Source organism: Tetrao urogallus (genome assembly GCF_951394365.1).
Source record: "Tetrao urogallus genome assembly, chromosome: 1".
Classification (NCBI taxonomy): domain Eukaryota; kingdom Metazoa; phylum Chordata; class Aves; order Galliformes; family Phasianidae; genus Tetrao; species Tetrao urogallus.
Window position 1 is genome coordinate 27,270,381 of NC_136813.1, and position 14,785 is coordinate 27,285,165.

Here is a 14,785-nt window from a genome sequence, read left to right on the forward strand (position 1 = left end):
TGTTCTTTCAAACTCCTTTGCCTGCATCTCTGATTTCTGATTCAGTTCAAACAGCTCATCAATTTTCTACTTATGTCAGAATCCAAGAAGAGACCCAACATCAATTGTCCCCTCCTTTTGTTTCATAACATAAGAAATACAAGGCTACTTGTTTCCCATCAGCAGCAGAGTAAGGGATCAGATAAACTGACTGCAGTGCCAAGGGACTTAATATTTTCAGACACAGACCTGTCAGGCTTAACACTCTGCATAGGAGTCATTCAAGTGATTCCAGACTTACACTGCCCACAGTAGCACCTGAACCTCAATGCTATGAGTTAATGATTTACAGTGTTCAGGGCAAGACATTACTGACTGCAGTCATGGGAGTCAACTCCAGGTACATTTCCTAGTTGCAGCTACTGGCCATAACTGCATTCCCAACATGTACATCCAAGCATTGGCATCTTCCTTTTAAGATGTGAGATGTTAGGTGCCCATGGAAATGGGTGAGTTCTGAAGAGCTCAAAGGCAAAACTTGAGGGAACTGTGGGTACAAATTCAAAAGAAGGGACACCAATGACATGTTTTCATGGCGTAGGCTGACTTGTTTCCTTTAATAATAGCCAGGCTTCAGCTCCAGAATGGAGACATCTCATTTAAGTACCTAAAATTGTACATCTACACGCAAGTTAGGACTTCAAACTCCAATTACCGTATGTGGGGATCTAGTCAGTACAGACAGTGGAGCGTGGAGAGCTATTCAGTTCAGACTGATGTCAGCTGAAAAGCACTGACTACGCTGTAGCTAGTGACTAAACCTTCACTGCTTATAAAGGGAGCTCAGATCCAAGGCCACATATAGAAACACACATTTTAGGCACCTAAAATTAGATGCCTTGAGCATGCAGCTAAAGCACTGATATTTCATACAAATGTCTCCAGAAGCTTCCTACAGACAGGCTGGGTATACAGTGCATTGAAAAGAGGGAATAAAGGAGGGAACTAAAGAAGATACAAGGAAAGATTAACTGATCAGAATACATTAGAAAATGGGACGTGAAATGGAGAAACTGAGTATCTTACAAGGAATATAATCAATTATAAACTCATCCATTTCAAAATGTGTGAAATGAGTCAATGTAGAATAATGTTTAATAGAAGGATGAGAAAGTAACGAGAAAGAGCATTATAAATGTAGTTTGCCCCCCAAAAGACATTAGATCTATTTAACAACATTTCAAGAAACCAGAGATAGAAAAATTAAGTTTTCCCTAAAATAGTCTAAAACAAACGTGATTAAAGATCTGAATTTCTCCTTCTAATCTATTTCTAAATTTGCAACTGCAGAAGGTGTTAAGAGAAGTCTGATCTGCTTTTAATCAAACTTTTGTCAAGTTCAGTTTATCCAGGGAATGGCATACTTTAGAACTTAGTAGAAAAGCAGCATGATCAAATCAGCTTTTCCAGCAATAGCTCCTTGGGGTATCACTGATTGCCTCTTTAAGAGCTGAGGGAGACCAAGGCCACCACCTTCCCTTCAGTTATCAGACTTAACCAAGGTGAAGGTCAGGCAGTTCCCACAGAAGGGAGAGCACTCTCTATAGAGGTTAGTTCTTATGGCTGCTCTTAGAGCAGAAAGAGTCAGTGTAAACAGACTTTCAGATTGCTACAGCTTATTCTAGTTAGGAAAATGACTTTGTTCTGTGTTTCCTTGCCAGCTTTGATAATAAAGAGAGATGGTTCTCTCTCAGCACTGCCCGACTGCAAAAAAGACCACAGAATCAAGCAGGCTAATCTGTGTTAGTTTTAATTCAGAATAGTACTAGTAAAAGAAAAGCTGCAGAATTAGGGTTTAAGGCAGATTTTCCATGCCAATGACATTCAAAATTAAGGAGTATATTTGTCCTATATGACAAAGCCAGCGTGTGAGCAGCAAGACAAATTCACCTTTTTTTTCCTTTATTTAGCAGAAGGGGTTTTCCTATGTCTCACCCAACCTCTATGTTAATTTACCTATACAAAATCTGCAAAGGCATTCATGCACTCTGTTCATTACTCTAAGCTATAAAAAAGCCAGCTCCCTGTTTACAGTTACTTTGGAACACAAGAAGGGCAGCTCCTTACTTACTGTGGCACATTTCCAAAGGAAAAGGAACTAGGAACTATACCCATGCTTCACAGTCACTCTCATAGAATGGCTTGGGTTAGAAGGGACCTCAAGGATCATCAAGCTCCAACCCCTGCCACAGGCAGGGCCACCAACCTCCATCTCCGGACCAGCCTGTCCTTGAACACCTCAAAGAAGGGGGCACCCACCACCTCTCTGGGCAGCCTGTTCCAGCACCTCACCACTATCTTTAACATTTTGTAACAAAAGAGGTCAAGCCTCCTCTGAGTTATAATCCTGCATGGCTGACTGATACAAACAGTTACATCTAGTTTGACTGTAGGCAAACTAAGAAAATGCAAACACTCATATACATTTTAGAAATTGCTTCATGTTTTAAGCCATTTCCAAACTGAGCTACTTTGAAGTTCACCTACTACGAGACTCAGCTTTGATAATCCTCAAAAAGAGTTAGGTGGGCTTTAAGTCACTGTTGCTTGCTGTGGTCTCAGTACTTTCAGCTCATTTGTTTTAACTTTCTTCAGGGCCTTTATAAAGTCCTCTACATACCCGTGACAGAGATCCTAAAATTAATAAGAGGATGTTAAAATATCTAGTTTCAGCCTTGCATATCGTGTTTAGTCTTCTGCGCAACACTCACATGGAAGTAATGGACAGGAATCAAATGAAATGATTTGCCACTTAGGGTTTGTTTTGCTTAAAGGAACCGATGTATAAAGCCTTACATTTGCAGCTTTCAGAAGGCTAAAACATTGAAAAGCAGTAGAGCATCTTTGAAGAGGAAAAGGACAGCAAGTAAAGTTACCTGCATCGTCATGTAATGTCTCAATATTCAGAAATCAGGATTAGGGAAATGGAAACTGATGAAAAATGTCTGACTTGGGCTACAGAAAGAAAACATCACCCAAAACAGCTTCTCTGGGTGGTTCAGTAACTGTTCTTAATGGGAGCAGGAAAAAAGGGCACTGAAACACAGAAATATATATATAGGTTTACTTGTACAAATTCATTACCCAGTCTCACAAGCTGTCTAATATACTGTAGAGACGCTCAAGGAGAGAATTCTTGTTCATAGCATTTATTATTTTTGCTAGTTTATTCAATAATACAGACATATGCATTTAAATATTGTACTATCTCTAAACTTCGCCCACTGCTAAAGCTGACTCTGAGGAATTTAACAACCAAGAAGCAGTAGTTCTAGAGGTGATGTCACCCTTAAAGCTACCGTATGGGATTACAGCTGCAGTGGCAGGAATCCTGGTGCATTCTAAGAACACCAAGGAATGGCACCATATACTTCCTGCAACCCACACAGTGAGTTTAGGGTTTGGTAATAAGCTCTGATCTCCTTGTGAAAGCTGCATCTTCCACTGACTATCAGAAACCACAAAAACTCTTTCTGGGGAGTTTGTGAGAACTTGTTGAGCTGGTCAGAAATTCTGCACATCTGTGTTAAACCATCTCAAATAATAACTTACTCTTAAATAAAACTCAGTATCAAGGCACTGTGTGCTGTAAAGAATGAATTGAGTTTTTATGGTGGTTTTTTTTGGTGTTGTTGAAATATGCCTAGGCAGGAGTTACATTTATTTTAAGATGTCCAGCATGGTTGCCTTAATGCTATCTGAAAACAACCAAAATCACACGGCACCTAGCACACATAACAGCTCTATTCAAATACTGTTCTGGATAACAGGCAGGTCTGCTCTGCTCTTCCAGAACTGAAATTCATCTTAGAACGAAATAAAGTTTGCATTTCACTACTGTAGTCTCAGAGTTGATATGATCTTCTTTTCCTCTTGACTGACCTCAAAATACTTCTAAGAAATATTTTATTTTTTACTAAAAAAAAAAAAAAAAAGGGTTGCTTAACTTTTATCCTAGCGACTAACCTTAACGCCAATACTTGGTTTCATTTTAAAACACCAAGTATTCATGACTCATTCTAATTTACACATATTTTCTTATTTTATTATAAAAACGGCCATTTTCCTTTGCAGAGGCATATATAACATTGTCTCTCTTATTATGTCAAGTAACATTTAATAGCCCTTAGCTGCAACTTGGGACTGTTACAAAATGTGCTTAAGATGAGTCATCTTCATTCATTTATCCTGCAATAGGAAGAATTCATGAATGAGTGATCTGCAGTAATTCAACTCCACAAAGAGAGCCCATTCATATACTTCAAACCTGGTTATCTGAATCACTAATGTAGCTGATTATTTCACTTCAACAGAAGGAAATTTTGGCTTAAGAAAAGTCTCCACAGAAGTCTGAATACTTCCAGTACATCAGAACAGTATCTAAAAGAACTCTACTGAAAATAAGCATTTTGATGTAACACAGAGATATGCAGCCACATATCATCCTGTCTGTCTAGCAAGAAAATCACGGTGTCTTTGGAAAGTAAAAGACTGACAAATGGTTTAAATTGAAGTTGTGTTAAAAGAGTGGGCAGAAGTCAGTGCTATCAGACAAACCACTATGCAGTCAAACAAAACGTTACAGAATCAGAAATTGTCCATTGATACTGAGAAGTGTTCATCTGAAGTGATAGTTAAGTCAAAATACACACAGCACAAAGGCAGTTAAAACCTAAGCAGTTAGCTACAGAAGTATAAAACAACGGTGTTTGTTATTTTACAGAAATATGCATGCAATGCATTAAGAAAGAAATACACTAAGTCATCAAAACTCAGTCAAAACAAAGGGATGTGATTAACCAAGGAGAAAGCGTCCCTCAACAAGCACTGCTCTTCTCCCAAACTTCAGATTTCAAACTAGGAAATACACACAATGGCCTTTTCATCCAATCTTAACTGCCATGGAAGAGGCACATGTTAAGCAGACTCTTCTCACTTACAGCTCCAGACCATTTAAAGCTCTAAAGATCATCTGAGTGAGTTATACAGCAAGCAGACAGCAAGTATAGAAACCTCAGTATAAATGCAGTATTTTCTTCAGAAGTTAGGCCACAGAAAAAGCACAGTGTGCTTCTCCATTAATTGGGACTTTATGTTTTCTTCACTGACAATTTAAAGAGTATTCTAAAATATTCACTATATACATATCTCCCCTTTCTTCTGGAAAGACAATGACTCTTCTTGTTTTCAAGTTGAGAGATGTACAGAGTGTCCAAAATATGAATAGTAGTCCTCAGAAATAAAATCATTAGGACAAGAGCACCTCAATTTTTCCAACAGAACAACAAATACAGTTAACAGTATGGTTAGATTTAAAAACAATCCACACTGACTTCAGTGGACATTGCCATCTCAAAGGTGAAATGACAACAAAGCACAAAGCAGATTTAGAATCATTGAAGGAATGATTTAAGCAAGCTGCACAAACTACTGCACATGTGCATCTGCACTTCTGTGGGGTTCCACCCAGAACTGAATGTAACTAATTGCTAAACGTAGTTTAGAATACAGACTTAAAAAGCAATGCTTGAAAATACTAAGTAAATGAAGTTCCCAGAGCCAGCTCATTTTAGAAAGTAAACTCAGAAACTAAGAGATTTCTTCATATTGTTTTGATAAGGGAAGGTTTTCAATGAAATATTAGTGAATTTCTTGAAAAAAAAACCCTATGCCTGTTCTCATTCTTTCTTTGGGTAAATTCTGAGGCATCAACATTAATTACATCAATATACAATGTTGTACATAATCACAGTTTTTCTGCGAGCAATGTGCTGTATCTTTGGAAAGTAATATGCAGATACACATTCCTAACATATGCAGCATAGCCCCTTTTTACAGAGCACGTCACAGAAAAAGCAGAAAGTGCATTTTTTTTATTGAGCGTTAAGTCAATATGGTCAGGCAAGAATATAAAGATTGGCAAATATTTACAGGAAAACAGACTGGAAAGCAGTATTAAGACACATTAGATGACTAAATCAACATCCCACTAAGAGCTTCTCCACTAAATTTCTGACATTTTTGTTTCTCCATACCTTTTTCTTAAATAAGCATCTCTTCAAATAGTACTCATTATGTATTTCCACATCTCTAGCTTTGAATTGACCTAATAACAGAGTGCACACAGTGAAGAAAATAAAAACAGGAAAATAATGTGAGGTTTCCTTCTTTAGTGTCAGCGCAATAGTAGCCTGTGGCTATAACCCATTTTGAAGACTCGGCATCCATTTTGTGGCAAAGTAAAGCAGACTACACCTGAGAAGTGTGGCAGAGCAAGAAGAACCATCGATATCACACTAATCTCCACAGCGTGCACTACATGAAATCATTCCATTTACTCAAATCTAGATACAGTAGATCAGGTAGACATTCCTCATTGTTGCAATACATACCATTAAACAGAACAGAATATCACAGAATATTCTGAGTTGAAAGGGACCCATACGGATCACTGAATCCAATTCCTGACTCCACCCAGAACCTCCCCAAAGTCATACCATAAAATAAAACAAAGCAGTGTCACTTGCCAAAGGAGTTTCTTCTTTAAGTCAGAAAGACCCGAAAAGTCATGAAGGTAGAAAGATCTACTGACATTATCATCATAACACAGAAATGTCAAGAGTGGCAAGAATAGACCAGAAAAGGTGCATTCAAGTGAACATGCTTACAGATTAGTGAATGTATACACATGAAAACCTAAGTTATGATCTGTTTCAATACCACCTACATATATGCCATATTATTTTCACATCCTGGGAAGGGGGAAGGACAAGGAGAATGCCCGTACAACAAGTTGTGTGCAAAAGCTGCAGGACTTGTCAGGAAAGGTGTAAAGATCATATCTGAGCTTATTCTCAGGGAGTACCAGGAACAACTGTTATCTAATTATCTCTTACTTTCACCTTCATATTTAAAGTGTGAAGAAATAAGCAGTTGAATCAAATCACAACAGCAAGGTGTCTATTCAGAAAGTAACAGGATCAAGAAGGATAAAAGCAGTATCACAATAGGTAAGAACTCGAGTTGTAAAATACAATAGCAGTATTTTTGCAGCTCATCACACACACTTCCTACTTTCAAAATGACTTGTGCGAGGAAATTAAACCCGCAGAAACACAAGGTATGCTTCTCCTCAGCGTTTTGTGCAATAAAGCTAAAATACAATGCCCTATCTGCTGTTGGATTTTTCTTTTTTTTAATCTTAAATTGCAAGACAAAATTAATTTGTTCCCCTCAGAAACTGCAAAGTAACTATTATACAGATATGTTTCAAATAAGAGTCTACAGAAATGTGAGCTGCAATATTGGCTGATTTGTGGTTAAAGTGAAGCAACAAGACTGTGCAACTAGCACACCCTTGAAAAATGGCACTAATGAACATGCAGACTTTAAGAATTGTTGATGTAAACTTAATTACAGTCCAGAGCCTCCTTTTAATCAGCCATCCTGTAGCCCAAGGACCCAACTCTGACGCTGGAAACAGACTTTTCATCTCAGACTGAAGGGAGGGAAAAGGAGATGCAAGCCTCTTGCTTCAACTTCTCAAGACTGCATCTGTTGGTTCTGGGCCAACACACAGAAAACAGAAGGTAGGATTCATTGTCCCAGCAGATAACAAACAACAGAAAAGTGACCTTATGTCTGAATACGTGGATGCTCTCTTCTAACAGACTGAACTGGTATTCTGAACAACAGCAGTATCTGAGTGCTTGTTTCTTGCAGCTGTAGATTAATTAACTCACAGCTAGTTCAAATCAGAACAGAAAATATCCAAAATGACTCCCATATATTCTTGGATGAAGTGTTTGTACTTTGAAGTGAGATCAAGCTAGAACTCGTGGAGGACATTGTTTGGCAGGAAAACTACCAGTAGAATAACAGACAACTACTATTAGCATAAGCAAAACAATGACCATATTATAGTAAAGAATGAAAAAAAAACACCAACATCCCTCAAACCAAATTAACAACTGTAACTTTTAAATTTAGGTCTGTTTAATAAATGAGCTTAATGAAGTTGCTACAATAGTACTTGCCTCTTTTGTCTGCAGACTAAAAATGCCACATTACTTAATTTCAACTAATACAACAAAAAAGTACACTCCTAGTGGTACTGAAATCTAACCCTAACACAAAATCTTTTAGACTGTTAAATAAAGCTTGTACTTAAAATTACTTTTTTCAGTCTTTTACTTTCAACACCAGAAACTGCCTTTAATTTATTGTGATGCAGAATGCGGAAATATTATATATATATTATATATGTTTTACCTGTAATGCACTGAAACTGTCCATCTTCTCTTCTTATTGTAAAAGCTTCCCCTGGATTAACTTGCACAAGAATAACCTTAAAAATAAAAGAGCGTTCACAACCATTACACAGGAATATGTTACAAAAGCCTAGCATGTGTAAAAAAAAGAAATTAACTGCAAGAAAAAAGACTGAATATATTATTTTCCACCTTACATTATCTGCTGCCTTCATCCCACAGAGAAAAGAGATTAAAGCAAGAGCAAGTACAGATTGTTTAAACAAACTTTTTCAAAGAACCAAGCAGAGGACAGCAACTAGGGTAAAACAACACCTGTACAAATTTTATTTTCTGGACTGTCCAGTATAATCAAAACAGCTTAAATTATTTAAACAAATTACATTTAATTTCACATTAATCAAACTACAGAAACTACTACAGAAAGTTTCAGAGGTAGCCCAGGACTCCCAGTGTTTATATTTCAAATATTACTGCTTGGCAAACAGTTTTTCAGCATAAGGGAAACATCCTGTAATTTCCTTCTTTTCATGATCCAAGCACGTTCGTACATTCATTAATGATAAAGCATTATTAGAACTAATAAGAAAGTAAGCATATCAGATACACAATATGGAACAGAATGAATAGTTTTATTTGCAGAAAGCTGTTGAACTCTTTCTTCTTTTCTTCATGTGTGCTTGCTGGTTTTTGTTTGTTTTTAGACCATACAAGGTAGAATATGTAAAAAAGCATATGCAGCTGAAAAACTGCAGACAGAAACCAAAGTAAAAGTCCATCACCATTTTAGAGGTCAGAATTCTCCTTTGAAACCTGACTTTGAGATAGTAAGTTTGTAGCTATGAAGAATCCAAACAAGATAAGAACAAAAGAAAATAAAGAACAGGTACATTTCATAGAATCTTTAGAGTCAGAAGGGACCTCTGAAGACCAGCTAGTCCAACTCCCCTGCAGTGAACAGGGGCAGCACAACTACATCAGGTTGCCAAGGGCCTGATCCAGCCTCACACTGAAAGTTTCCAGGGACGGAGCACCAACCGCATCACTAGCTTCCCTTCCAGACACCTCTTCAGTCTTGCTTGCATGCAACTTCAAAAATCTTGGCCAAAAAGTTTACTCTGTTAAGCTGCTAAAGAAAGCATAATTGGGCTTGCTGCTGCTTCTTTACAAAGAAAATAGAAAGCTTCAGTGCATAAGAAGGAGGGGGACTGATTTTTTACATGTCCGATATTGACAGGACAAGGAGGAATGGTTTTAAACCAAAAGAGGGGAGATTTGGGTTAGGTGTTGGGAGCAAATTCTTTACTCAGAGGGCAGTGAGGCCCTGGCACAGCTGCCCAGAGAAGCTGTGGGTGCCCCATCCCTGGAGGCACTCAAGGCCATGTTGGATGGGGCTCTGGGCAGCCTGAGCTGCTGGCTGGCACTGACCATGGCACAGGGGCTTGAACTGGATAATTTTTAAGGTCTCTTCTAATCTAAGCCATTTTATGATTATATGTCTTTCATTTTCTCATACTGATAATTTTCCCAATCCTCTAATGTATCTGAATATAAAATTCAGTAAAAGTTAGCACTTGATGTTCCCTGAACGCAGAAGCAAAATTATAGAAATGAGCTTCAAATAATGCTTGTCTTCAGAATACATTGTATCACCAGAGTTTGTGCTTGTAGCTAGTATTTTAGCAACTGAATACCACTTTCCGACCATGATGGAGGGAACTGAGAATGAATGGCTTGCTACAATTTCTTTTCCAGGCTTTCCAAGCAGACATAACTTCTTGAAGATGTGTATTTAATTCACTTACCTTTTACTCTCTGCTGCAACTTAAGGTTCCAGCTTAAAATTCAGACAGGAATAGAAGTACTTAAAAGCTTGCCATCTGTGTGGGCTGGAAAGTATCCAGATTTGCACAAATGTTTTGGGTTTATACCCTGACTTCTGGGAGGAGCCATTCTGGCAATCAGTACAAGTTTCAGCTCCATGTATTGAGTCTCCACAGTACAGAATCAGAGAATCATTAAGGTTGCAAAAGACATCTAAGATCATCTAGTCTAACTGTCAACCCATCACCATGAACCCATGAACTATGTGAAGAAGAAAAGTTGTAAAGCTCTCAAGTTTTAAGCCAACGGGTGGAACAATTAATTCCCTTGATTACTTTCTAGTAAGATGGAATGAGGGATAAATTGCGTTACTCCACTGCTCCCATTTCTTCAGTGCCAATGCCTGGCTTCTGGCAGCCTGGTAACTCCTCTTTTGTTGCTTTGGGAACCTGCTGGTCCTCCTCCTCCAGACCCTTGGCTGCAGGATATCTGGACAGGAGGCTCCAGCTAGAAAAGCTATGGGCACATTGGCACAACTGCAGAAAGTGGGACACATACCTTTTGATTTCCTTTTGTAGTGTTTTCTCTTGCATGAAAATCTTTGTTGCTCGTTTCACAGTGCCTCTTAAAATATAAAGGCTCAACACCTGGGCGTAATGCAGTGGGAGAGAGCACTGCTGGCACTGGCTGTGCCACGTGGCAATGATGGAGTCCATACTGCTTTGCACTCCAGTTTTCAACAGGCTTTCCTGTCTCTGAGAGCATCTGAATACCAATAGGCTGGGAGGACTGGCTGACTTAATGCACGTTAATTAGATGCTCAGGAATAGGAAATAGAGGTGGTTTGCTTTTTTTTCTTTTTTTCCAATGGACCATTAGTCTGTTTGATGTATGATTCTGTACTTAACTGAATGGCTCCTGCTTCCAGCCTTGCTTTTATGTTGTACATTCTCATTTATATTTTTTACAACTGTTTCAATATAGGCTACACTTGCTGCTAAGTGTGCCAAAGAGACTGAATCAGGGCTGAAGTCATTTCAGAAGTTTCAAGAACCACTGGTTTCAAAAGCTATTGTGCTGGGGGGTAAAGTGTATCAATATGACCAGCCCTGGTTCTCTGCCTTAATGCTGCTCTTTAATTTCAGCAGTTTTGTTGAGGCCTGCATATCTCATTGCCCAGCAACACCACCTCCTCAACCCACTGGTGTTATGAGAACAGAAGCCCTCATCTTTCACATCAAATATTCTAGATCTCAGCCTCCTTCCGCTGTTGGGCAAAATATTCATGTCGGTTGTGACCAAACGACAAGCTTTAGCAAATTCTGGTGGTTCAGCCTCCTCCTCCACGCCTCACCCTTTTGGTGACAAATACAGTTGCTTTACTCTGCTATCCAAAAGGCTAAAATTGCTACCTAAATCTAAAATGCTGCTATCCAAAGGCTAACGTGCATTATTCTACTCACATTACTGCTAACCGCTGTTCTAAAATAACTGCAATAATTTGATACAAAAATCATTTATTGTGTGCCAGCCTCAGTGGGATGCACGTTCAACACAGTTTTCAAATGCCATTTCTCTTACTAGATCAACAAAACACTAATAAAAACTTTACCAGCTCAACAAAATAATGGGAGTTTAAGACACTGAGTCCTTGATATGTGCTCTATAATCCTATAAATGTATTCAAAACACCATCTACTATAAAAAAAAAACAACAACACCTAATAAAATTTAAAAACATAATTGCTCAGTGCTAACGCAACTTTGACTCAACATATTTTTGTCTCAAGTTCAGACTAACACGACTACTAAGAAATGGAGTATTAGGTCAACAACCAATTTTTTGTCATTTTCACTGGGACTATAAATTGCTTCCTTTGAACTGCTATTTAATAATGATTCATATGACCTCAGTACAGTCCTCAATGAAAAGCAGTACAGAATATCTATTCAGAGGAGATTAGCATACAAGCTGAAAATAATGGAGTAGAGCTACACATTTATCCTCAAAACAATCATTTCATAAATAAAACAAAGTGGCCAGCTCACATGGCTGAAGCTTGGAATACCTGTAACATCAGTTGCTGAAAAGTATTATAGAGTTTTAACAGTGTAATTTCATACTTTTCAGTAGTACTTAATTCATTCTAAAAAGGACATTAAAACGAATGAACAATACACTAAGCTCTTCAGTGGTTTAATTAAATCGGTATGGATTACAGAGGTTTCTTAGTACAACGTTAAAAGCAAACTTTATCCTAAAAAGCACAGAAAGATGCTGCAAAAAGGAAAAGTCTTTATTAAAACCACTTTTTAGCATGAAACACTTATTTTCCTGAAATTTAAAGGACTTGCCTTGCTGCCTGTCCACTGTCAGTCTAAGCTGCATAGCCTGGATTGGCATAGACCAGCTTTCTAATAAAACTCAATTGTGTCACGCATTAGAAAGCTCAATGAGGTTTTACTGAAATCATTGCTCAAACTCAGGCAGCTGCTCAAGCCAAGTGAGAGCATAAGAAATGTCCTCACAGCCTTAGCCAGTGGCCCAGGTCAGTAGCCTTTTCTAGTGCAGTACTTTATCTCCGATACATCAATTGTAGATGCTATATTTAGGGAAAACAAGAGCCTGGGCAGTTTCTGCAGTCCATCTTGCTCACTGTCTGTAAGTTTGCCTAAACTCTTAGGATTTGTTTACACTGCCTTCATAACCTCCTACAGCGAGTTCCTGAAATTCACTTTTAAGCCATCTTAAAAACAAGTGTCCTACTAGCTAAGTGCCTCTAGCTCTTGTACTATGGGATCTGATGAACGGGTTTGAGTAATTTCACCTAACTCCTTTGTTATTTCTTTGACTCAGCAATTTCCTCTCCTTTTCTGCCCAGTTTCCACTCACTGCAGGGTCCCAATATTTTCAACCGTTAAGACAGCTGCTTCAGTCCCTCGACCACATCACTGGCACCTAAAACTAGATCTGCATTAGCAAAGTGAACAGTGCACAGCAACATTCCTAGGTGCTGCAACAGCTGCCTGCAAAGATGTGCCACTATGTTATAGCAGTCCTGTTCACACTAGGGGCTGATGCCAGCTACCCACTCTCCCAGATGATGCTACAAACTGTTCCAAGGCAGTTTGCAGACAGATATTCCTTCTGGAGGAAGAAACAGTTTCCTAGAACAGACTCCTTCCATGACATTCAGCCTCAGTTTCTGAGAACATTCTTGAGCATGCTTAAATTACAAATACATAAACACTGCCTGGCAGTAGCATTACAGTGCTTTGCCTTTTTGAAGGACTAGTAGTTAAGGGATATCATCTTCATCACTTGTGAAAAATCTCTCTCATCTAAATCCCAATTTGACCTGTCTTATTTGACAAATCCATTCCTATAATACAATAATTCTAGATTTTTTATAATATTAATCTACTTAAATCCAAATTAAAATACAATTTTACTGTAGCTCAAGTAGTATGATCAAGCCTTTCAGAGACACGCAACATTGAGTTTGACATACTGTCAGCAGACGTAACGATAATTTAACAATAATTTCATCTGAAGGTCTCATACATGATTTAGCTTTACCAGATCAGTGTGAGAAAGTATTCTGATCTTTTATCTGCAGTATCAAAGGCAGTACAAATGCTAAAAGGACAGAATATCAATGCTTCCTATTTTTATTCAGTAAGCTTTAAACTACTGGCATGAGAAACTACTGGATTCTTTCTGCAGACTGAATTAGAAAGAGATCTGAATGTCTTTTCTTCAAATCCTTACCTTATTTTTAACCCTTGTGAAATATATTTAATAAAAAAGGCAGAGGGAAATTAAAAAAAAAAAAAAAGGAAGGATATCAACAAAAAGTGGAAGAGACACTGCAGACAGAGCTGCAGCCACTTGGACTCAGAGCACTTTTCCAAAACAGAGAAAATGTTAAGGTCAAATGTTAATGCTCATCTCCAGAAAGATCCAGAAGTAACATTTATCAGCACAAAAGGGAGGCTACGGAAGCCAAAGTGAGCTTCAAGGAGGTATTTCTCCCCATTATTATGATCACAGCAGTGTTTTCTAAAGGCAAAAGAGTAATGTTCCAAATGTTGTTGGTCTTCATAGATATCAAACACCTTCTTAAACACTCTAACACGTTCCTCATGGCACATGAGTACACAGGTTAATGTATTTCTTTATTGAAGCCTAGTTGGGGACAGAAGGGGTTTAAAATATAGAGCTAGCTAATCCTGTTTTGAATATGTTAGCTTGCAGACTAATTAAATTTAGCCAAAAAGCCCATTCATTTCACTGCAACAACAATTAAAACCAGCCCTTCATTCTGTCAGTAAGAGACACAATTTTACAAGCATCTCTGCTTCTCCTTCCATCCTGCTAACTGCACTAGCAATGTGTCACATTGCCACATTTCCAGGCAATTTCATTGAGGAAAGAAAGGCAGCTTAAGACTCGGGATCACATTACAACATGCAGGGAAAAAAGTTTCCCTAGTGCTCTCAGCCACAACACAAAAAGTGAGGAACCAGAGGCCTTCACAACTAATGGATGCTCACTGAGAACAACACGTCTGTCTTCCACCAGACAGACAGTAAGGAAGACTGAAGTAGGTGGCAGCCCTGCCCACAGCAGGGGGTGGAACTGGATGGTC

General features: G+C 38.4%; 1 protein-coding gene across 1 annotated transcript in view; it reads right to left on the minus strand.

Annotated features, from left to right (window-relative positions):
- Window positions 1-14,785, minus strand: part of FNDC3A (fibronectin type III domain containing 3A) — a gene marked incomplete at both ends in the record, with an annotated part of 96,178 nt that overhangs the window by 62,726 nt on the left and 18,667 nt on the right. The window contains one exon of the mRNA XM_079540688.1: window positions 8,311-8,386. Within this exon, the coding sequence (XP_079396814.1) occupies window positions 8,311-8,386 (76 nt within the window). The remainder of the gene's footprint in view (window positions 1-8,310; window positions 8,387-14,785) is intronic.